The sequence below is a fragment of the Diadema antillarum genome, unplaced genomic scaffold (assembly GCF_040938485.1).
Source record: "Diadema antillarum isolate AM-2024a unplaced genomic scaffold, OU_Dant_1.0 scf00000210, whole genome shotgun sequence".
Taxonomy (NCBI): Eukaryota; Metazoa; Echinodermata; class Echinoidea; order Diadematoida; family Diadematidae; genus Diadema; species Diadema antillarum.
Genome location: NW_027271099.1, coordinates 54,909 through 79,731, shown reverse-complemented (window position 1 = coordinate 79,731; position 24,823 = coordinate 54,909). Strand labels below are relative to the sequence as shown.

At 39.3% G+C, this 24,823-nt stretch overlaps 1 protein-coding gene across 1 annotated transcript in view; it reads right to left on the bottom strand.

Annotated features, from left to right (window-relative positions):
- Window positions 1–22,530, bottom strand: part of LOC139724257 (THO complex subunit 1-like) — a 37,068-nt gene extending 14,538 nt beyond the window's left edge. The window contains exons 1-14 of the mRNA XM_071635398.1: window positions 22,477–22,530; window positions 18,632–18,705; window positions 17,315–17,375; window positions 15,632–15,817; window positions 15,029–15,077; window positions 14,601–14,696; window positions 13,749–13,840; window positions 12,574–12,741; window positions 8,768–8,980; window positions 7,464–7,564; window positions 6,898–7,015; window positions 5,745–5,815; window positions 2,437–2,469; window positions 1,654–1,788 (exon numbers count right to left, since the gene is read on the bottom strand). Coding sequence (XP_071491499.1) covers window positions 1,654–1,788; window positions 2,437–2,469; window positions 5,745–5,815; window positions 6,898–7,015; window positions 7,464–7,564; window positions 8,768–8,980; window positions 12,574–12,741; window positions 13,749–13,840; window positions 14,601–14,696; window positions 15,029–15,077; window positions 15,632–15,817; window positions 17,315–17,375; window positions 18,632–18,705; window positions 22,477–22,530 — 1,451 coding nt within the window. The remainder of the gene's footprint in view (window positions 1–1,653; window positions 1,789–2,436; window positions 2,470–5,744; window positions 5,816–6,897; window positions 7,016–7,463; window positions 7,565–8,767; window positions 8,981–12,573; window positions 12,742–13,748; window positions 13,841–14,600; window positions 14,697–15,028; window positions 15,078–15,631; window positions 15,818–17,314; window positions 17,376–18,631; window positions 18,706–22,476) is intronic.
- Window positions 22,531–24,823: the final 2,293 nt, after the last annotated feature.

Genomic DNA, 24,823 nt, shown 5'->3' with positions numbered 1-24,823 from the left:
GGTTCTATTGTTGTTGATGTGCAATCCATTCCACAATATGCTGTAGGTCTACATCTGACTAGAGTGTACAGTTCTTGGGTCTTGTAGTCAAATACCAGATAGTAGATCCAAAATACCATATCCAGACATAAGTCCTGTCTCATATCCTTCTCCTTGGTATCATTGACATTAGACTTTTAGAGTCATAGACTTGGTCCCACATTTCAGTCTCTGGACAGAATGCTTTGTTCACTCAATATGTTTTCTACTGCTTATTTCATCTTTTATGAACTCATCTTATTAGGTAGGTTCTACCATGTGTATGTAGGGCTGTACCTGTACCTAATTCTATAGAGTACGATAATATTTCACAAGACGTATGCCTGCCTTTATCCAGCAGGGCAAAATGTACACTGCACTGTATTCTAACGTTGTTAGTGCCTGTACAAGTACTCACAGTCACACTCGCAGTTCACCTAGCAAATCCAAACACTGAAACCATTGCCATTGTCATTCCATTTGTTGCATCTGACTCTGTGTTGGCTCCAGTTGAACTCGCCTCAATGTAACGTTACTCTGTTAGACCGTCGAGGGTGGGTAGTGACCAACGTTATGCTGTCATCATAAATGCCTTGACTCGTTGAGAGTTGAAATGTAGATTTCTAGCAGTTCTGATCCTCAATATCCAACTCAAAATCGTAATAACTGCTACTGCTAGACCTGTCCCTTTAACTCATCGAGTCATGAACTGTGCAGCTGAACAGCTAACCAAAGTTTCCTTTAACTAAGAATGTACGCGCCGAGGTCCTATGTGTGATCTTGTGACTTTGTGTATGTTGTCCACCATTAAATACACATGTTCATCCTTCCTTTCAGCTGTTCCTTTCACTCTCGACGTTTCACGTACACACAGTCACAGACGGTAGGGGGGTATTCGCCGTACTAAACAGCCACACGCCTACAGGCACCTTACACGCTCCCATATACTGACATCGATGTTTCTTCCGTGCTATGTAACAGCATCCTAAACCTCCTAATAGCTGTACTGCGCACCAACACACTGTTCATCGTGCACCACACCGTTGATTGTCGTACTCACATGCGACACACGCAGTGATAGTAATCACAGATTTGGATCTCATCTGGCGGTCAAATGAACAATTCCCTTCCTTTTATTTTGATCCAAACCAAGTGGCAAATATCACACAATATGAGCAAAGAAAACAACGTAAGCAATGAGAGGTTAAAGGAAACTTGTAGGTTTCCACCCCTACCTCTGGTTCTCTACCTTCTGCTCTTCATGACCCTTTTCCTGCCTATCTCTAACAGCAGTCTTCACTTCACCTCTGAAGCTCTTTTCTTACCCTGGCGCCTCACCTCTCCTCTCTCCCTAACAACCAACATACATGTGACTTTTCCTATGTTCAACACTAGATGGCGCAAATGAAACAAATGCATGGAACGGCTCCTACACAAATTATAGCTACAGTGTACACGCACACACACATGAAAGTGTAAATCTCTTCATTTTCTAATGCTAGTGACCACACACATACATTAGGTTTGCCAAGCAATGGACGTACAGCATTCAAAACTATGGTATCTAGCTTTCTCTGAAATGCAAACACTCAACAGACTTTGGTTTTATCATATCTTCATGTCATTTCAGCGCACCTATCATCTGACGCACACGCCTCCAGGTTGCTAGGATACACGTTCCACAGCTTGGTCAGTTCGGGGCTCCCCATGTCGACCTTCTTGTCCGCACCGGTCATGCTCAACTCCTCTCCCAGCGTCCTCTTGCGCCCTCTACAGGCAGAAAAGAACAGTGTGTATGTTACAGTCAACGAGGGCAGCGTGATGAAATGCCCAGAAAAGTGTATGCAATAACCTGACCCCAACATACTATCTTACACTGGCATCAAATACAAGGAGAGACGAACTCACAAATCAAAGAAGTATTGAACATACTTTTCCCTCAAAACAATGTTCTACATAATTTTGTTTATTAATCTAATAATTTTCCTGCTAAGCAAAGGCTGTACATGTGAGTTTTCACAAACATTTGCCACCTAAAAATGAAGTGCTAAAGAGACTGATGACGCACCCACAGATTATCCAAAAGCTTCAAATGCTAAACTTTCTCTCATTATCATTAAATTCTATCAAATCTCCTGCCCACTGGCCTGCTCGAACTTCTCTTTCGCCTCGTTGAAATGGTCAGAATCACCACTTGATGTAATTTTTCATGTTCAAAATCAGCAAATGCTATGCAATGGTGGCGAGTTTGCATGATCTGGTAGCAAGTTGTCAAAAATCACGAGTCAGGTACAAAGATATGCGAAACTCTCTTTTCTATTCTTACAATTTTATTTTATCGAGTTCTGTACTGGTTCAAATTTTTTTCCTCTCTCTCTCTCTTTCAATTGGCAATAGTGATGAAACTGATTTCATTACCTTGGTCTGGGACGAGTCTGCTCAGCTTTACCTCTGCAAAAAACAGCGATAGCAACAAAAATGAATAGAAAAGTTTAGACAAAATGGGCTTACACTCAACTAAAGATTGCTCTTAATGTCATCCAAAGCAATATAGGGAGACAGAAACTTACGTACATGTACAGTGTACTTGTATTTGACAGCTGTAGAGATTAATGTCATTGCAAGGACTTCAAGCAAAACCTCATAAGTTTATCAATAGTCATAAGTATGGGGTAACTCAGGCCAGGTAACTGACACCAACATTATTCTTTGCCAAGTTTTCATATCATATACACTTTGAAGTTTTGCTGGGGGGTAATAAAGGAAATTGAGTAAAACAAATCTTGCCAGTATTCTTGTCAACTCAAAACATTAATGTACCACTCACCTTCCCGTCTGATTTACTAAATTATGATCATTTGCAGCGCATCCAAGGTATGCCATGATAGGAACAGCTGTAATCTCCTGGATTGAATGGTACTAACATTACTGACAATGCTGCCAACTTCAATAACTGGGTGTAAATTGTTTAGTTTCTCAAATTTCTCTCTTTCCATCCACGACCTACCTGCCTACCTATCTTTATGTCTATGCCTGTATCAATCTATCTATCCATCCATTAGTCAATCCATCCTATCTATCTATCTCTATCTATCTATCTATCTATCTATCTATCTATCTATCTATCTATCAATCAATCTATCTATTCATCTTCCATCTACCTATCTACATGTATCTATCTACTGGTCTATCAATCAATCTATCTATTCATCTTCCATCTATCTATCTTTAATCTATCTGTCACAATGAAAGTGACAATTTTGAAATTCACACTGCTCTGTTTTGTCTATTTTTAACAAATTAATAAGATTAGTATGTCAAACACATGTTTATTGGATTGCAACTATGAGTAAACACTTGTATTGTGTATGAGTAGTGCCATTGATGGTGAACATGCTCAAGTGCCATTGATGGTGAAACTAATTAACATGATAATGATTGAAACCTGTATGTCAGTGTAGTGAAGTACACACTACACAGTATAGAGACTTGGTAATGTAGGTGTATTGAGAACTGGTTTTGGCTGGTTTGAAGTTGGCCATTTGGTTGTACCTTGGTAGAGGGGTGTATTAGAAGCAGTCAGACACACCCTAGCTGCCATGTTGAGTGGACAGAGTTCTCCAGCGCTGTCACACCGTACAGTCTACTTTGCAACATGCAGTAATTTGTCTGAGAGTTCAATTTAAGCAGCTGTAAACTACTGCACTGGGTTGAGGAAGGCTGCTAACCTGCCAGCAGAGTTGGAGCTGGTTTTGCAGTTTGTAAGCTGTATTTGAGCAATTTTTGGTCACCATCGGTGAGTTTTATCTTGACTTTGTTCTTCACTAGAAACAATGGAGTTTAAGGTGAAAAACAATGAAATTATAAGCGAATTTACAAGTGACAAATATTAAAGGTCTTATATGAAAGGTGAAGACTGTTGTGAAGTGCACTTATGTAATCATAAAGTAAATTGAGAAAACTGGAGTTCAGCTTTTCAGTAATTACAGTTATTTATATTACATTGACAAGGTCAGATGAAGTATTTGATATTTGTGGACAAACCTTATGCTCGTAGAACTTATGAATAAGTGTAATTTTGCTGTGCACTTTTGTATGTCAGATTTAAATGTGAAAATGTGAGGTAGGAATAATTTTATTGGTTGGTCATTAAATTTTGATGTATTATAAATTGAATGTCATTGCTTGGGGACCTAAAACACCCATTAGTGCAATGCTTATGTTTACATAAGTGTATCTCATTCGGAATGATAAAACCATAAGACATTTTGGTAGGAAATGTGGTTGGAATTATGACTATCATTACTATAGATGGCACTAAGGACGGAACAGAAGTTTCCGTGTCGCACTACCGACTGGACTGGAGTTTGGGTGATGCACTTAAGCTGGGATTGCATGGCCTTGAGTCTCCATGTTGCTGAGACAACGTGCATGTGAGGTCAGACGAGTTATCGCGATAGCTATCTCGCGTTGGTAGTGAGAGTCGCGTGGTTACATCGTTAGTTAGCGAGACCAGTGGACACGTCCATAGACTTACAGAGGCCAGATCATGGTGATGTATACATTCGATACACATTCGCATTTGAGAGCAGAAGTATTTGCAAAAGTCTGACAAACTTTCAAAGACTAGTAGTGAGATGAGATACACTCAAATACACCGAGATATATTTGATTTGTACCTATTGAGACCCAGGTTGTTGTGAAATTTTCAGGTGGTTTATAAGTATGAAATACCAAAATTCCCAGATGTAACATTGGTCATTATTGAGTTGAATCATAATATGCATAATGTATTCAGGTCAAGTCTGTTTCAGGTAAATCAATGGAGAATGTGGCTTTAAAGTGTGATGACTGGGTTTAAGACTTAAATGAGATTATGAAGTAAGATGTGGCAGTGATTTTGAGCCAGAATTAGCAAATTTTCAGGACAAGTCAATTCAGGACTGTCAATTGAGTTGTGGTGGTCCTGTTGGGTGGGCACGATGTAGATAGTGGACGTGAAGAGATAGAGTTTTAGATGTCAGGTGAGATTAGGACCTGGACATTTTGGTAAATTTGGATTGACTCAGAATCAGAGAGGTCGCACAGAGTCAAGTCAGCTCAGGACTTGCTGTGGACCAGAGTTAAAGCCAAACTAACAGCATCTCATATGACCTGCATACATGAGACGGAATTCAAGCAAAGGGAAGTCAATTTGTGAATTAAGCTTGAATTTCTCTAAGTGAGAATAATTGAGGTTAGGTCAGTGACCTTTGAGTGGAATGGTTTGAGGTCAAGACAGTGTCAACTGATGTGTTTATTTTCTAAGAGGGTGATGCACTTTTAAACAGTAAAAGTGAGATTTTGATATTGACTTTTACATTGGTTCAATTTTTGGAAATTAGAGATTTGAATGGACGAGAGTGCTATAGAAATGGATTGACTGGCCAAATAATCTTTTGTATGTGAATTGAATTTTATTGGAAATAAACCTTGAGAGGTAACTGTACATGGCATGTGTGAAGTTATCCTTATTTGAGTAAACCCACGTGACACTATCCATCCCTCTATCTATTCATTTATCATCAATCTGTTTGCTTGTATGTCTATCTTTGCAGTCCCATCCATATACAAGAGACAGCTGCTACACTGAAATAAAATGCTGAAATCCCTCAATTTGTCTTCTCATCATAACTCTCAAATAAAAAAGACTCCTTCACCCAAACTACTTTGTAATTAAAACTCACTTCTCCTTGACATAGCTGGGGCAGCCTTCATTCTTCCAGGCATTCCAGTGTTCCTCTCGGCTCAGTATGTGCTGCATTAGACAAGATAATTGGTGGCAATTTATGATGATGCTACAATTCTTAGTACCACTACTATAGTGTACTACTGCATCTACTACCAATAATAACAACAGTGATGTCATTAAGAAGAAGTGGAAGAAGATGAAGAAGAAAGAGAAGAAGAATGATAGTAACAATGGTTTAATCAGTGTCTGTTGGTTTGTTGTAGAGCTGTGGTTACACATAATCATGTTTTCAATTATCCACTATGAGTGAAAAGGCATAGTGATAGTAGTAGAAAAGCATGTTCATGTGTCCACTTAGCCACAATACAGTATTCATCGCATAATCGGGCATCTGATAATCGGGAACCTCGCTTAAATGACATATGCTTCCCAGAAACATTTCCAATGCACGTTATTTTCACTGGATAATCGGGCGGGGACCTCTGATAAACGGGACAATTTTTCTTCAAGCAATCTTTGATTTTGTTGATACATGTGTTTAAAAAACATGCCTCGCTCACACAACTCAGGCTGTGTACGTTGTTTAATCTCAGTCATACACTTTGAGGGCAAAGTCCAAATTCCTTGTCTCTGAGTGTTTCAACTTTCAATACACTGTGATCTGTGCCTACGTCACAATCTTCCTCAGTTGTGAATGAGCTAGAGGGTCGCGCCGAGGGGTAGCGTGGTTGTGTATTCATGTACATGTACAGTACGTCAGTATGCATGTGTGTGTGTGTGTGTGTGTGTGTGTGTGTGTGTGTGTGCACTACATGTACATGTCGTATGCCGTTAGTGTATGGTGAGTACTCATCGTGAAATCGGGCACCTCGCTTAAAGGGGCCGTAGTTGCTACTCCCAACCTGTCCCGATTATGCGATGAATACTGTACTATGATTATTTTTTTTTTGGCTTTTGAATTAAATCCCCTGCCTAGTATGACAGCTAACAGGTACCTGGTGTATACTTTGTTTGCTACCCACGTAAACAAACCCCTGTGCTCCAATCATGTTTTAATTTGCTGGACCTCGTTCGATACCAATGACAATACATTTTGGGAAGGGTTGAATTTATGACTGACCGGTGAAAATAAGGAGGGTTATTCTTACGTCTATCCCTTCCGCAAACTTCTGACCGTAGGGCGGAGTCTCTTTTAGCAGGGTGTAAACCTTCTCTCTGGTGTCCTTGATGAACTGGGTCATCTCATCTGTCAAGGTATGGTGGGCTCTGGAGAAAGAAGAAGAAGAAGATGGAGGAAAAAAAGATACAAAATGAAAACAAGAAGAAAAAGAAGCAAAACAATGACATAAGCAAAGAAGAAAAATTAAAAAAGAAAGAGACATAAGAAAAAAAGAGAATATAGTATAGAAAAAAGGATAAAAAGAAAATAAAACATAAAAAAGAAAAGAAGAGCAAGAACAAAATGAAAAGGATAGAAACACATATGTAAAGAGGAAAAAACAAAGAAACAAAATGATGACGTAGGAGAAGAAGAAAGAGAAGAAGAAAGAGCATTGTGATGGATTAGTCATGGCTGTCTCTACAGCCTCTCATCAGGGGAGATACTGCATGTTGTAGATCAATGCCCAGATTTCATTCAGTGTTGAGAAATGAAAGGCGTAACTTTTCATTGGTCATGCCCTCGCCCTACACCCTTCCCTCACTCCTCACTCACTGTTTGAACTTGACTTGCTGGTTCAAGTACTGGAATAGGATCAGGAACTGGACGTAGACATAGCGACGGAACATGGAGTCACTCAGCTGCAGATCAAAGAGCTGTAGGGAAAAAAAAAATCTTAGCATTACTGGATACCTGGGTAGTCTCTTATCCAATCCCCATCAGCATATCATATTTCGGTATTACATTGTATATGGGTACATTTGGGAATCTACGCTGATTAATGATTTACACAGGAAATTAGAACGCATGTGAGGCTGTGCAAAGCATTTTTCAAAATATACTTTTAGACGAGTCTTGCCTATACCTGAAAAGCATATTCATTTCCAAATGAAAAAGAATCCAAAAGATACACTCCTTCATAGGCTTGTCTTCATCACCATCATCACTTCAGCTAGCACAAATATACACCACTGTGACATGGATGTGCTCATGCCAATCTTCCCTATCTGTTGCCCTACAGGATGCAGCTGAGCAACTAAGAGCGGTTACACACGGTCAAAAATTCGTCATTTGAATGATGATTCCAGTGAAAAATAATTCTAATGACGAATTTTTAGCACATGTGGAAGCAAATTAGAATCACGAATGCTAATCACAATCACGAATTCAAATTCTAGTCCGGAGGTGAATTCCAGCGAAGTTCACTCAAATTACGGTGCGAAATTTGCACGTGTTATGCTTGACCTCCAAAACATCTTTTGAGGGGGGGAGCTTACGTGACCTTTCAAGCACTTCCGTAGATAATACGCGTGCCGCATGCATGCACTCGATTGTACGTTTCTTGATTGACAAGCCACCATGGATTACGTAACGCCTTCGCTCGAGAATTCGAATTCTAATCACAGTTTTCAAGCGAGCGTGTGTAAGGTCCGATAATTCTAAAAACGAATTGCAATCACCATTACAATGATGATTCAAGTTACGAATTTTTTTTCTCCTGTGTATTAAACCGATCAACGTCCCCTGCATTCCTCAGCATCTCAGTTACCAGCAAATACAAATGTTTAAAATGTTTACCATCTTTTAAACATCATTAGGGCTGTTCTCCCCTCTCCCCACATTCTTCTTGGTGGAGTGGGTGGTAGCATGTGTGTGTGTGTGTGTGTGTGTGTGTGTGTGTGTGGGGGGGGGGGGGGGTGTTGGGTGCCATAGAATGGCGTGGGCTTAATCACTTTTCCATTAAAACAACATCCTAAGGCCCATTATAAAACAGGAAAGGTACAGAAAATGAAACTACTGCGAGAAGGGCTTGAGAGCCGTTCTACAAATAGTAAGCAGGGAGTCGTGCCCAAACCTACCTTCTCGCTGGTGAGATACTTGGCAAAGACCACCTGCTGGTCAGAATTGGTAGTGTCCATCTGTTGCTGCTGTAACAGCCTCCTGGCCTGCTTCTCCTGCCTCTGCTGCTCCGCCGAGGAACGGTGGTGGTGGTGGTGGCGCTTCTTCTTCTTGCTGGCCACCACGTCGTCCAGCTTCATGCTCTGGAAGGCGTCCAGAACGGCCGTGGTATTCTGGAGGAAAGAAAGACAGAAGGACAGATAAGGAAAGAGGGAGAGAGATGTGACAGTCAGACAGAAAGATAGAAAAATGGACAGATAGTCAGATAGATAGATAGATAGATAGATAGATTGATGGATAGATAGAAGGGCAAGTAGAAGATAGATGGATAAATAGATGGATCGATAGATAAATTATAGATAAATGGACAAGTGAATAGATGGATAGTTAGACAGATAGATAGATAGATGGACAGATAGATATATGGATAGATAGATATGTACATAGATGAATAGATAAATAGAAAGATAGATGGATAGACAGATAGATTGATAGATGGATATATAGACAGGTGATACACAGATGAATAAATGGGATAGACAGATAGAGAGACAGAGAGAATGATAGAAGGGAGAACAGAGAAATGTTCACAGATAGAAAGAAAGGAGAGGCAGAAGGACAGACAGATAGAACATGGAGAATAGGGAGAGATGAGTAAGTAGATATATAGAATAAGAGAAAGAGATAGAATGAAAGAGGGAAAGGATGAACGAATGAAACATGGACATTTTCAACTACTGTAAACGTCAATATTTTCGCGCGATTAATTTTTCGCGCTGAGCGGCTCGAAAACATATTCGCGGGTTCTTAAAGGACAAGTTCACCTTCACAAACATAAGGATTGAGAGAATGCAACAATAATAGTAGAACACATCAGTGAAAGTTTGAGGAAAATTGGACAATCGATGCAAAAGTTATGAATTTTTAAAATTTTTGTGTTGGAACCGCTGGATGAGGAGACTACTACAGCTTGTGAGTCATATGCGTACAACAGTATAAAGAAAATGTAAAAGAAAATTCGACACATTTTCACTTTTTTCGCACAATAAGAGAGCACTTGACTTGCCTCTTTGTAAAGGTGGGGGGAATAATACTACCCATAACATTTGTCGGTAACGAGTCAGGGGAATGTGTACTTTTTTCAAAAGATAGAATTTTGTGAAATTCTCTTTATATTTTCCTTATATTGTTGTACGCATGTGACATCTAAGTTATACATACACTGCAGTAGTCTTCTCATCCAGCGGTTACTGCACAAAAACTTCAAAAATTCATAACTTTTGAACGGATTGTCTGATTTTCCTCAAACTTTCACTGACGTGCTCTACTAATATTGCTACATTCTCTCAATCCTTATGTTTATGAAGGTGAACTTGTCCTTTAAATTCGCGCTCCGCAGCAGGTTAATACACATTCGCTGTTTTCATCCAGAGCGGCCTCTGCTACTATAGCTTGCTATGCCAGCGTACGATAAGCGACGTAGCGAGCGGCGCGAGTGCGAGTACAAGCGCTCAACTACGTAGTACATGTATTTTACTCGATACATGTACTGTAGTACTAGTTTATTTATTTATTTATTTATTTATTGAAAGGTATTTATTAAATAACATCTCTTGCAGCCAGGAGGCTGAATTGTGGACATTTTACGAAGATCATCATGAATACATTCAAATATACAAACATACATTAGAAATATTAACTATTGCACAATAAAATTGACCTTTACCATCAACAAACAAAAAATACAATTATTCACATCTCTGTTCTTATTTGCATAAATAATCTCTTTTGTTTGATAAATAACCTTACTAAAAAAACAGCTTTCTTTTCATCTACTCATCTTCTTTTCCTCCATCTTCTCTTTTACCCCTCCTTATAAACTTTACCATCCTCATCTTCACTTTCACTCCTTCAACCTCTTCTTATTCCCTGAAATCATCCTTATCATAATCACACATTATTATTTTTCATCATTAAAAAACAAAATACCCTTTAGTCTCTATCAAAAAAAAAAAAATAAAATCAATATACATTCATCAAAAATATACTATTGCAATGTATTACATAAAACACTGGTTTCATATCAGTAAAAATATTCAAACTATAAAAAATTTCTTATTTCACATAACACAGGACAGAGGAACATCATATGGCAATTAAACTGATCTAAAAAATCTGCTTAAGACTAAAAAATTCTGGCAAATGAAAAAAAAATTGAGATGAAATCAGAAATAAATGAATGAATGGAGGGTCCATAATCAAACACATCATTACAAAGAGAGAAAAAAAAAAAACAACCTTAACAATAATGAATCCACATGCGATTTGTAACAAAGTTGAGTGTTATGTCAAAAAGAGAAAGTTTCGGCGTGCCTGCAAAAGGCTGAACTTGAATAACAAAAACACAGAGTGCATGGGCGATATAACTTTCAGTAAAACATTGATTATATTCTTCTCTGTCAAAAAGATATATACATATATATATATATATATATATATATATATATATATATATATATATATAATCATATTCATATTAAAACACTTAAAAAACTTTCAGATCTTACACATATGAAAATAAAATCAGTTGTTATCTCATTTTCATAAATAATCTCTATTGTTCATACAAATGACCTGACTAACCACAACTTTTTTTTTTCATCTACTCATTTTCTTCTTCTCTTTCCCCCCGCCTTATAAACTTTACCATCCTCTTCTTCACTTTCCCTTCTTCAACCTCTTTGTATTCCCTTACTATCTATTACAAAACCTCAATCAAAAACTCAGACTTTACATTCATCAAAAAGTATACTACTATTATACAAAACACTAAATTCATATCAAAAAGATTATTCAAAATACAAAATTTCATATTTCACATGACACCGAACAGAGGAACGTGACGTGGCGATCAAAATGAAATCAGAAAGTCTGTTTAAGACTAAAAAATTCTGACAGGTGAAACAAAAAATTTAGATAGACTCAAACAGGCTTTACACATATATGGAAAAAAAAAAAGCGTTGGCATACTACTTTTGCTAGTGTCCTCTACGAACGGTACAATCAAGTACTAGTTCTGTAGTCGCAGGGATGTAGCACACCAATCGGCCGTGGGCTCGGTGCATGCGGTGCGTGCGGTGCGTGCGATGATACTGCTATATGCGCACACATGTCTGTACTACGTAGCAGTATCAGCGACGAAGCGCACACAATTCAGCCCGTTCAAAATGTGCATAGAAAATTGCGAAGATATATTGGCGCGTTTTTTAGTTCACGCTAGCCGAACGTAGCGCGAAATCCGCGAAAATTAATGTACCGCGAAAAGTTCCACGTTTACAGTAGCTGATTTAAATCCTTCGAAATTATTCTTGTCTGGTACAGTAGGTATGAAGACCTTATGGGGACCTTCATAATAATATCCGTTTCTGAAGTATTTTTGCATACAACTGTAAGGATCAATATGTAGAAATTCAGTTCAGTGGTTTCATTTTCCCAAAATTTCTCATATTTTTCATTGTTTTTGTCTTTTGTTTTACTTCATTTGAGAAATCCTTTCCAGATTAAGGTCTCAGGTGCAGGTACTGTTACATCATCTCCATCCAAAGTTGCATGAGCCATAATTCTGTGCCAATTTCCACAATCTCTTCGTGTCATATGCATGATTACAGGCATGATGCAGTAAGAGATTATGCTACAGACCTCAAATTAATGTGAGCCCCATTGAAGGTGTTGAATATAAATGATCGATGTGATGTCCAGAACTTACATTTGCAAATTCCTTCCACTTATCCGCGGTGTAGCACTGCTGTGGGTAGCGGAAGAAATCCTGCAGCGACCAGAACCTCCGGTAGAGCTGGTAGTCCACTGGGGTGAAGGAGGGCGTGTCCCCCATCTCACCCTCCTCAAAGTCCATGGAGTCCTGCTTGTCGATTCCCTAGCAAGGGAGAGTATACACCATCACTATGGTAACAACATGATTAGGAATACATGAAACACAAGCAAACACATGCTCCTCTGAAAGTAACGCTCCATCTGAGGCTAAAGGAGCACAACAAACTCGCATGGATGAAGACGAGTTGTTTATTTTGTCCTCCAAATCCAAGGCTTGTTTCTTCTTTACCACTTGGTGTTTGCGATAATACATAGATGGAGCAATCAACCTTACCAAACAGAAAGCAACAGCAGGAGGAACATCTATAACCACTTACTGGTATTGTACAAAAACAAATTGTCTTCATTCAGGCAATATGCCTTCCTTGAGGCAAATGAATTACAAAATGCATCTATATAGATGCTTTTTCCCCTATATTTTCAAAGCTATACATTTATAAACTAGAGAAAGCACTCTGAGAGCGCAAACCTCCGCCAGGCATGCAGCTCATTTCCACCACTGATCTTGTTCTTCCATAGAGATATCAGTGATTTCTACCCATACGTACTTATAGCATTGTGTGCTGAAAGTCGCCTGATTTCCCAATATAGAAGCCTTTGTTACGTCATAAACCCTCAGCTGCACGGCTCGCCTCGCCCTAGCAGAAACTAGAGCACGCACTTTAGTGCGCGCATGCAAACCTCAAATACGCGCAGCCTGAACTCCCAAGTTCATTGACCCTACCTGCCAAAATATCAAAAATCCTTCACAAATTCCCCATAAATTCTTGGATCACTACCAAAAGTTAATCGTTTGTTACTTGTGTCATTCTCAACCATTCCTGCAAATTTCATCCCAATCTGTTAACTCCTTTTTGAGTTATTTTGCACACGGACAAACTAACACACGAACACACAAACCAACAGTAACGAAAACATAACCTCCTCCCTTGGCGGAGGTAAATATCACAAACTCTATCAAATACATAGGACCATACAGCTCAGACTTTTCAAAAGGAGCCTTTAAACCAATGATAGCCATCTCTGTTGATTGCCAGTTTGACGAGCTACCTGCAGAAGCCTGGCTCTGAGGGGACCCTCCAACTTTGTCTTGTTGTAAATCGTCACATTGTCCACGTGGAAGTTGCTCATCAGGTTAAGACCTGTCAAAACACAAGAACAACACACAGTAATGATACCAAGAACACACACAAAAAGAGCAACAATCATAGTAGTAGTAGTAGTAGTCATAACAACACCACCACCACCACCAACAACAACAACAACAACAACAACAACAACATTAATAGTAAAAACAACAACTCATGAAATGTGTCCTAACACTCGGTACTCTGTATCTACTGCTTTTGATTCAACAGTGAAAGTTTTTCCAATGCATTAAATGCTACATTTAAAGACACTTTTATATATTTCAAGGGAATATAGCCAAAGATTGTAATAGGTACTGTAAGCTGTTGAAATACTTCATGAAAAAAAGGACAAGCAAACAAATGAATCAATCCCTAACACAGTAACAACATGAGACCAATATATACATTTTTGTTATAAAGGAATAAAAAATGCACTTTTCTTCAAATGTCAACATGTATCACGTGACAAGACACATGTATTACAGTCTAGGAAATAAGATTATAAACTTATATGGCATCAAAATTCTTGACTGACAAAAAGCATGTAATTGGCACTGATTATGCTGTCTGAATATCACACCACATTATATTTCTATTTTCCTTCTTCTTTAATTATGTTTCTCTTAGGAAACTAGGTCCACTATAAACACACACAAATATCTTGGAGATGGAAAGTGTGTGACACTAAACCAGTTGATTACCAAGGCAGAATAATGCATCCGACAACCTGCAGGGCAGGGGCACAAAAATAGCAGATATGATTCTGCCTTACCTGACCTCTCATCAAGAGGGAAGAATCTTGCCAGAAAAAGCTGGATCCTGCCGCAGAACACCATGTTTTGGGACTTCGACAGTCTGCGCAACAAGTCTGCGAGAGAGCGACATTCAAACAGATAAGCGGACATGGAGGCATCTTCTCATCAGAGAAGGAACAAATAAAGACAGGATGAGGTAATATAGTTATATTGGTGCTGCTAACTGTATATTCTTTGAGCAGAAACATAGCAAGCATTAATCAATAATACAACTACTGAAAATCACATGGAGCAAAATGTGTGATTTCATGGAAACAAGGTATATAGGTGTATCTTAATTGCGGGACATCCAACACATGCATGATATTTATAAAGTAATGAAAACATTAGATGAAGTGCATGCTAAAATGGAAGCATCTGGTCCTAATGACTTTACTGTACTCACCGTTACACATTCGTAAGATGTAGTTTTTCCCAGAGGAGTAGAATTCAGTCTAAAAAACAAAACAGAAATGATTTCATGATATGAATGGAACTGAAGCTTACCAAATTTCATCAAAATATATTGATACTCATGTCTTAAGGTAACTTCAAATTAGAAGAACAGAGAATACATCAATTTTCTTATCCAGTTAACTGAAACCTTTATATTCCTAAAGTCCATGTCTTAGACAAATACACTTTATATTCCTAGTGTAATACCCCTACAGAACAAAGCAAAAGTAAAATAATTTCAAAATCAAACACGAACTTTCTCAAATTTCAAGTGATACATTAATCTACATCTCAACATCATCATCATCACCACCACCTATCATAATCATCATCAACATCACAATCATCATCACCATCATCGCCATCTCCTTCTTTTCACCTTCAGCATCACTATCAACATCACCATCACCAACATCATAACCATCATCACATTGTCATCATCATCATCATCATCATCATCATCATCAAAATCATCATCTTCATCACTATCAATATCGCTTTCATAATCATCATCATCATCACCATCATCATCATCATCATCAGCATCATTTACCCGTTTCCAGGTAGCGACATTCTCCTCCACAAACTTGAAGACATCAGCGCACACGCTGATGGTGACCGAGTCAAAGATATCCGTCAGGAGAAGGAAAGGCGTGGCAGCGGAGCAAATTCCCGCCTCCACGGCCTCCGTCGAAAGACTGACCAGTGATGTGTACTCATCACAGCTGGCATTTGAAACCTAATAGCATGTTGGAGTGACCAAAGCAAGTGCTGATAATTTCATGCTATCTAGGTGGCAAAGTAACTGTTACATTTAAAAAAAAAAAAAATCATATCCTCTTAGCTGACATGCTTTAGGCATTTTGATGACAAGTTCAACCAAGATGGTGAATTTAACAAGGTAAATTCACCATCATTTTTCTATTTGTATGTATACATTCATATGTTCAGTACTGTGCATTATGTCCTGTCATTTTTATAATACAGTATTCATCGCATAATCGGGACAGGCTGGGAGTAGCAAACACGGTCCCTTTAAGCGGGGTGCCCGATTTCGCGATGAGCACTCACCATACACTAACGGCATATGACATGTACATGTAGTGCACACACACACACACACACACATGCATACCGACCAAAGAGATTTTCCCCAGTGACTGTGGTGGGGAGGAGAAAAATCTCTTTGATACTGACGTACTGTACATGTACATGAATACACAACCATGCTACCCCTCTGCGTGACCCTCTAGCTCATTCACAACTGAGGAAGATTGTGACGTACACACAGATCACAGTGTATTGAAAGTTGAAACACTCAGAGACGAGGAATTTGGACTTTGCCCTCAAAGTGTATGACTGAGATTAAACAACGTACACAGCCTGAGCTGTGTGAGCGAGGCATGTTTTTTATTGGATGTGAGTAGGAATTGCAAGCGAGCACATAGCTTTGCTTATGTAGGGGAGAAGAATGTTCGCGAAAGCATGTGTTTCGCAATGGCATGGATACTTATACACGGCGTTTTCGTGGCTATGCATGTACCTGTACTGGATGGGCGGAGGTCAAAACACACCAGTCTGAAGCTTGCTTTGTAAGTTCGATGTAAACGACAACTAATAGGGAATCTTTGAAATATTGTTGTGGTATTTTGGTAGATTTTTTGTGTAAAATATCAACAAAATCAAAGATCGCTTGAAGAAAAATTGTCCCGTTTATCAGAGGTCCCCGCCCCATTATCCAGTGAAAATAACATGCATTGGAAATGTTTCTGGGAAGCATATGTCATTTAAGCAAGGTTCCCGATTATCAGATGCCCGATTATGCGATGAATACTGTACAGGATCACTTTGCAGTGCACTTCTTTGAATGACAGACCAACACTATTCATATGAACATTCTAAGTGAATGAGAACTCAGTCTTCATGTGAGTACCTTATTTCAACATTGGTGGGAGATGTGTTACTTGCAGATATGCTTCTTCAAGATCAAAGCATAACAAAAATCATTGGGCAGGATATCTATAATGCTAATGTGTGTGTCCTGAATTTGAAATAGCACTACATGAAAAATGTCAATATTATAGCAATCTCCATGTACCTTACATCACAGAAAATTTAATGTGCATGCATGAGGACCCAACTTTGGACTGACTGAATACATGTAGATGACTTTTATTTATGCATAGAAAAGAAAAGCAAAGGATAGGCTGTACACTGCAATGTATTCACTACTCACCACTAGTTTCTTGACATAGTCCCGGAAAGCTTGGTCTAATGCTGTCTTCTTCTCTGAATCACTGCCACAATAAAATAATTTGCCAAAAAAAAAATCAACATTTAATTTTCAGCAATCCTTAATTCTAATAAATATATTACATACAGTCAAACCTGCCTTTAATAGCGGCCACCTGTCTATAGCGGCCACCTGTCTATAGCGGCCACTGAAAAATCCCCCGAGAGAAAAGCCCTGTTAAAGACCCTGTGTATAGCGGCCACCTGTCTAACGCGGCCAGCGGCAACAGATTTTGTTTCCCGCGGTAGATTTTGACCTGTCTATAGCGGCCACAGGGCCGGTAATTCAGCGTGTTTTTCTTATTTGTGGTCGTGCCAGACATTCATAGGCAATTATGACATTCAGTGATCGCCACCGCTGCATTCATCACTGTCTTATTCAGTCATAGTAATGCACTAGTGTTAAGCTTTCTTCACGACTGTACACATGCTACTGTGCAACAATTTCATAAACACCGGCATTGTTCAATGCATGAAACACATTGTGTGCATCATACGTACGCATGTACATGTACATAAAATACTTATCGATGTATCCAACGATGATACATGTACATGTATAGGCAATACACATAAAGTTGGATTACCTGTCTATAGCGGCCACCTGTCTATAACGGTCACTTTATCCATTTCCCTTGGGTGGCCGCTATAGACAGGTTTGACTGTACTTCATTCATCATGATAACGTTCTCGGTCCTTCATCAGTGAGAGACAACGACACCTCGAGTCAGAATTATTATCCCAACACAGACTAACACACTTTTCATTAGAACTCCAAATGAGAGCAAATGCTTTTCATAAATATTTCTACAATAGTGCAGGGTTAGAGTTGTTACCAACAATTAAGCTACGGTAATGCAGCAGCATCATTAAAAGCAGTAACTAGCTTTCTACAGTCAGATGTCTGGAGAACAAAAAATTATCAAGCACAATGATTTTACTAACAAAGCATAAAAACCATATAAAAAAACAAATCAAAACAACATTATCTGATAAAAGATTTCCCGCCGTGTAAAACTGTGACCTCGCTTACAGTTCACTTTGAACCGTAGATCTTTTGTTACAAGCAAAATCACATCATCATAACTGACCAAAAAAAAAATAATTTTAAACTCTAAAGAAGTGGAGGAGTTGCCAATTTAGGGAACTAACATCACATGTGAATAATACTTAAACAACTACACGTATAAAACTCTAATGAAGTGAAGGTGATGCCAATTTAGGGAGCTAAAGGATCACATGTTGCCAGTTTGCCACAAACCTGCCATCAAGACTCTCTGAACATCTCTGAAGACTGCTGGCAGATTTTTCCCTGTGAGACAACTCCAAATGTTCCTGTTGGTAAAACAAAGTGCAGTGGAAGTAGATGAATTGCTTATAGAACTCTACATACAACCATGAGAACAAAGATGTCAATGTCACTAGCTATTATGGCATTAAAACCGTTAAAGGCCAATGGTCTACTCTGTACTCATCACTGATCATTGTCTGGAGTCAATACCATGTATACTGTAGTTGGATGTCCAACACATAGACACCCTAACATTTTTCTATCAATAGATATGGTACTTAAAATATCTCACAATTTGCCTGAAATTTTACTCACATGTACAGAAAATACTCTGAATTCACATGCGCACATTGAAAATGCGATTTGCTATTTACGATCTAAGATAACTGCTTCAAACGCATGGGTTGTTTTGATGCATTCAGTTGCGCCGTATTTTGAAACCAACACCCCTACCCTCTATTGACAATACGTGTGAAATGCACGTAATTAATGGTTTTCCAATGTGCATTTATAATCTACGGTACCATTGTTTTGCTGTTAATCTTGTTTATTATCTTTTTTTTCAGTAATATTTTGACATCTTCAAATCCCCAGTGAAGTCAACTGAAGAATGCAAAACCACTGCGCATCGTCTGATGCCTTACACTTACAGTTCTTTCTTGACACACAATAGTATAAAATAGGGTAGAGGGGCAGGGTGTCGGTTTCAACAATTCAACGTCAGTTCGGGCAACTTCAGAATTCGGAAGTTTTCCAATATCGGCAGTCCTGGCGAAAGCCTGCAGTAGAGCGCGCTCAGTACTTCCGAATTTGGAAGTGTCCGATGCCGTAGCGGCTGTCGGCAATGCAGCTGCATGCAAGCTTTCATATTGCTACACACAGCACTCGTGCGAGGCAGGGAGACTGACGGCGCAGAGCAAGGAAAAATCTCAGAAATTCATATCAAAATCAATGTTTTTTTCGAATTTTACATACCTTGATGTGTGGATTGTGGGATATCTGTCAAACATGTAGGGCGAGTTCCTTTGAAAGCAGTTTAGAATTGTGATTATGGGTGAGAGTGGTTAGCTACATATAGCAAGTTAAGAAGAAGCATGCCGTTGACACCGTTGTTAGCCAATGCGTGCCGAAAACTGAAAATCTATGAAAACTTCCGAATTCGGAAGTTTAACTTCCGATTTCGGAAAACTTCCGATATGAATCCGAATTCTGAGGTTGCCCGAACTGACGTTAATCTGTTAAAATGTTAGAGTTAATGTAGAGTCTACAGTAACCCCGGGACGCTCCGTGTACACAGTTATACTGTGGGAGCGTCCTGAGTCAATAGAGTGCTATATCGGTAAGCTTGAAAAACGTACACAGTTTGTCACAGATTTTGGCGCCTCCGTAAGTTTCGAATATCACTAGAAAAAAACTTACTTTTATAGTATACATAAGATTATTATCTAATTCCTACCATTCGTTCACCTTGTTCTTGTTCACACTGGTCCAATGATCTTGAAAAAACGTTTTTTTTTACAGGTCCATCTCTTAGCTCCCCATCCCATTCACCATTTTCGAAGTCAGTATGCAGTACACTGCGCACGTAAATATTCATGTGCTGGCAGAGTCGCAATGCTTTTAGCCTTCTGACAAGGCCTGCGCGCGCGCACCCACCCAGAAAGCAACGCAATATACAGCGAGAGGGTTTGCCAGCAGTATGATAAGGCCTTGCCATAAAGCTACCGAATTGACGGCCAGCGCATGCGCACAAATTTCAAATCCATTGACTGTATAAGATGTCGTTCTCCCAAGTTCCTCTCGACCGAGTCGCATTTAACTCATCAATTCGAGCAGAAAGGGACTATTGGCAGAACCAAAAGTTGAACGCAGTCAGTCTTCAACATTACAACTTTACCTGTAAGTCTTCATATTACAGAATTTTTGCGATTTCATATTGATTTTTAGGCGCTACACTTCGTCTGTCATGATCATGTCTGCTACAATGCGCAGCCCCAACACTGCGTGTTGGGGCTGGTCGCAGTTAAAGTCTAACAGTTGTTACAGAGTGTTGATGCGTGTTGGACATTACTGCCAGCAGATCTAACTACTTCCATACTCGTAGGAGTTTGTCTGCAGGCTAATATCAGGCCTCGAAATAGGATTTTGGAGGGGCAAGGCCATTTAGAAAAGGGCACTTTTTCCAAGAGGCCAGGGCACTTAAGTCAGTCAGAGGGGCACCAAGGCCACATTGGAAAGGGCATGTTTGGTGTTTATGAAAAAAGAAAGAAGAAAAACAAACCGAGAAAAACAAACAAACACACACACACACACACACACACACACAAAGTGCAACACACAACAAAAACCTCTTTCCTACAGCTGTAACACACTCCCGATCTCCGCGTTTCTATCAGGTGAAACGAAATTTTTTAAAACAGGAATAAAACAACAGTAGGTATTGATTGAAACTCGACACCCTTTCAGGCCAGCCAGGCCAGGCTGCCATGAAACTTCAAAGCACATTCCGACAGCCAGAGACTCCAACTCTCCCGTTTTCGACGGGAGATCTCCCGCCGAAAGCCCATTTTTGCACAATCTCCCGTTCTCCCGTTTGAGATTTGATTTCTCCCGCCCTGGCTCTGTGTCTCCCGGTGGAAAGGATTTCTTACTTATTTCTATCGTATATTGAAAAAATAAGCCTTAGATAGCACCAGAGAACATCTAGAATCCTAGGAACTTCGCGCTTCGCACACATCAACTTGGAGTCTCCCGTTTGCTAGGGGTTTCGGGCGGGAGAATCTCCAGATCAGAAGGTGCTTGGGGTTGGAGTCTCTGCGACAGCTCGCTGGCAAAACCACAAGGCAAAGGAATTTGCGTGCGCGTGTAGATTGCCATGATTAGACAGTTCATGACCTCCAAGAATGCGCCAGTACGCGCGGTTTCTTCTGTTGATTGGTCTCTCTCTCCACCCCTCCCCATTCCCCAGTCTGGCACACCTTGGCATCGTGGGATTTTTCTTTTTTCTTGGTGAACTTGGTGTTCATTCTTTACTACTCTATCTGAATATGCGCTGCCTAGCTAGTACATACTCGCGGCCGCTGCGCTACGGGCGGAGGCAGTCGGGACGGTAAAAGCCGGTCGGGCGTACATGTACGTACACGTCGCCGTCTCGTACTTCGGAAAGATACTTTGAGTTTGAATCAGATATATCGGGACGCGAGTGAACTGAAGGTACGATATTTGAGATCAGGAAAGTTGTTCAAGCTTATTAAAGAGACTTTGAGAAAGGGCATATCATACGTCATAAATAATAACTTTCATTCTAAAAGGGCACCACGGCCCCAAGAAAAAGGGCACATTTTTTTTTGGCCGTAACTTTGATCAAAAAACAAAAGGGCAAAAGGCATTGCGGCCAACGAGAGGGGCACCGACGGCCATGGCCGTCGGTGGCCGTCGGTTAATTCGAGGCCTGTAATATGTGCAGAATCTACACTATAGCATGCACACAGTTCTAATGCATGCTATAGCTGCGACAGTGCAGTACGAATACGATTCCCCTTTCCTTGCCTGCCTACCACTGCACTGGCAATGCCAATGCACTCCACACACAGTGCACAACCAGCAGTGCATTGCCCCAGAACGTAACGCGCTTTTCAAAGAATGGGACTGTAACGTTAGAAAGGACGCATCCCACTATCAATAACATCAACAGGACGAAATCTACCTGTTTTAGCCTTTATATCTTTATTACATACGTTGAAAGGCTCAAAATTAATCTGTGGTTAAATAATTTAATCGAACCTAGAAATCAATTGTACATTACGACGTCTTACCAGGTACTTTTCTCTTGACTTGGAAAAATCGAAACACACTTCAGCGGCCGCCATGTCGTTGAAGATGGATTGTAGTGGAGCGCGAATAGGGTACCAAGCGTAAGAAGGGCTAATGCATATTCAGTACATTTGCAGCATGTGCATGGCTCCCTCTGCGTTTTCTTCGCGTCAACTCCACCCTCAACGGTATGTGACCCTGCACCACAAAACAAACAAAAAGTCGCTAGGCATGAATTTTTATTCTGAAAGAGCAGACTTTAAACTTTAAAATGATGTCTAACTCAAATCAAATGGACTCCCCTAAGCTATCGAAATATTGGAAAGAAAGCACAAACTCAGGAAAAGTGCGAACTGAGAAAAGAGGCTCTGAAGTACAGTGTCTATTCAAGCGCTTAATCTTTACCAAACCGTGCTGGCTGTGCGATGAATGGGACAAAAAACAGGAAGTAAACCACCAGAGTAACAACAATGAAGAGATTATCAAATTAATCTGAAATTAGGCATGCCTCATTAACACATTCTGTCCATAATTAATGCCAACTTTCAAAGCAGTAGCATTATTCTTTCAAAAGTTATTAGAGTTGAAAGTGAAGAGTGTGTACAAGGATTTTTTCAGAAATGACAAAGGGACTCTAAAGACACGCCTAATCACACTATTTATTCTACCAAAAATGTTCGAGATAAACTGTTAAAAAAGACACCTTCCCACCCGTTTTATGATCCCAAATTTAAGCATAATGTAGAAGAAGACTTGCTCTTTCAGAAAATATGAAAAAGTCAAGATTGGCTAGGTTGACCCATTTCACTTTTTTTCAGTCCTCACTCAAATCAGTGTGTGCGACTTTTTTGTTCGTTTTGTGATGCACGGTCACACATAGAGTTTTGTTATCTCAACCCCGTTCTAGACTCAGGGTAAAGATCAGTCATGGTGAGTCATTTGGTCAGCAGCAGCATTTCTCCCAGGCTGCAGGCATACACAGAAAGGTCTCGATTCCTTTTCTCTATAAGTTGTAATGATGTAGCAACTCTTGCAGCATTGCCAAGTGCCATGTTAATGACAAAAATTTTCTATACTTCCTGATTGGCTACTACTAAGAAAAGTTGTTATTCTAGCATGTAAAGAGTTGCTATGAATAAAATCTCGTAGGAAATACCATGGACTCCCAAAGTGCATGAAAAAGACAGATCTATGTCATGAGGGTCCCATATCGTACAAACTTTGCTTTTTAGTTGGACCCTCCATTTCCATTCCTATCCTTGTACTATGCATATGTAGGCTATATATACCTTTCTGTTGTTACTCATGATCACATGTATTTTGTTAATTTACGTTTTTGAAATTATTACAAAATATGAAGGGTTTGTTTGCAAAAACCGATAAGTCCATTTTCGAAGATTTTGAACTACCATCTCTTTCATAAAAGTACAAAATAATGCCTTTTAAATGATATATTGGTCACTACATATAAAGGTATACTTTTCAAGTTATGGTCAAAAGAAGCAAAAATTTTCTTATTATTCTCTTTATTTTTCTTGACCTTTAATCGCAAATATGGACTTATCGGTTTTTGCAAACAAACTCTTCATATGTTCTGTTAATGCATTGCACAATTTTCCCTGTTTATCTAATGGAAATGAAAATTGATTTGATTGAATTGAATTGAATTGAATTGAATATTCGTAAAGTACTAAAACATGTTTATACAAAGCATTTTGATTAGAACAGATCCAATTTCGCACAAATGCAACAATCTGGTTAAATGCATATTGCGTCATGTGCCCATAATCCACTAGTCCCGTCAGCAGCTGTATCTCGGCCGTTCCATGGTAAAAGGGTCTATCTTGAGAAATGTTACTTCGGAGAAAAACGGGTTTAAAGTTTGGTGTATTTTTCATAATTCGTTTTTTATATTTTCAAATAAATAACACTCACAAGCCATTCTCTTTACAAACACAAAAGGCAGACATACAAATACACCAAACTTTAAACCCGTTTTTCTCCGAAGTAACATTTCTCAAGATAGACCCTTTTACCGTGGAACGACCGATCTAGATACAATCCCCCTTACAATATTCCTGACATGACATAACATCAAGAAGCTCCAAGTATGAGGCTCGATTAGAAGAGTTTGTTCGCAAAAACCGATAAGTCCATTTTTGAAGATTTTGAAGTACGTTCTCTGTCATAAAGTACAAAATAATACCTTTTCAATGATATATTGGTCACTACACATAAAGGTACATTTTTGAAGTTATGGTCAAAAAGAAGCAAACATTTTCCTATTATTATCTTTATTTTTCTTGACCTTTAGTCGCAAATATCTCCAAATGGCAAATATGGACTTAT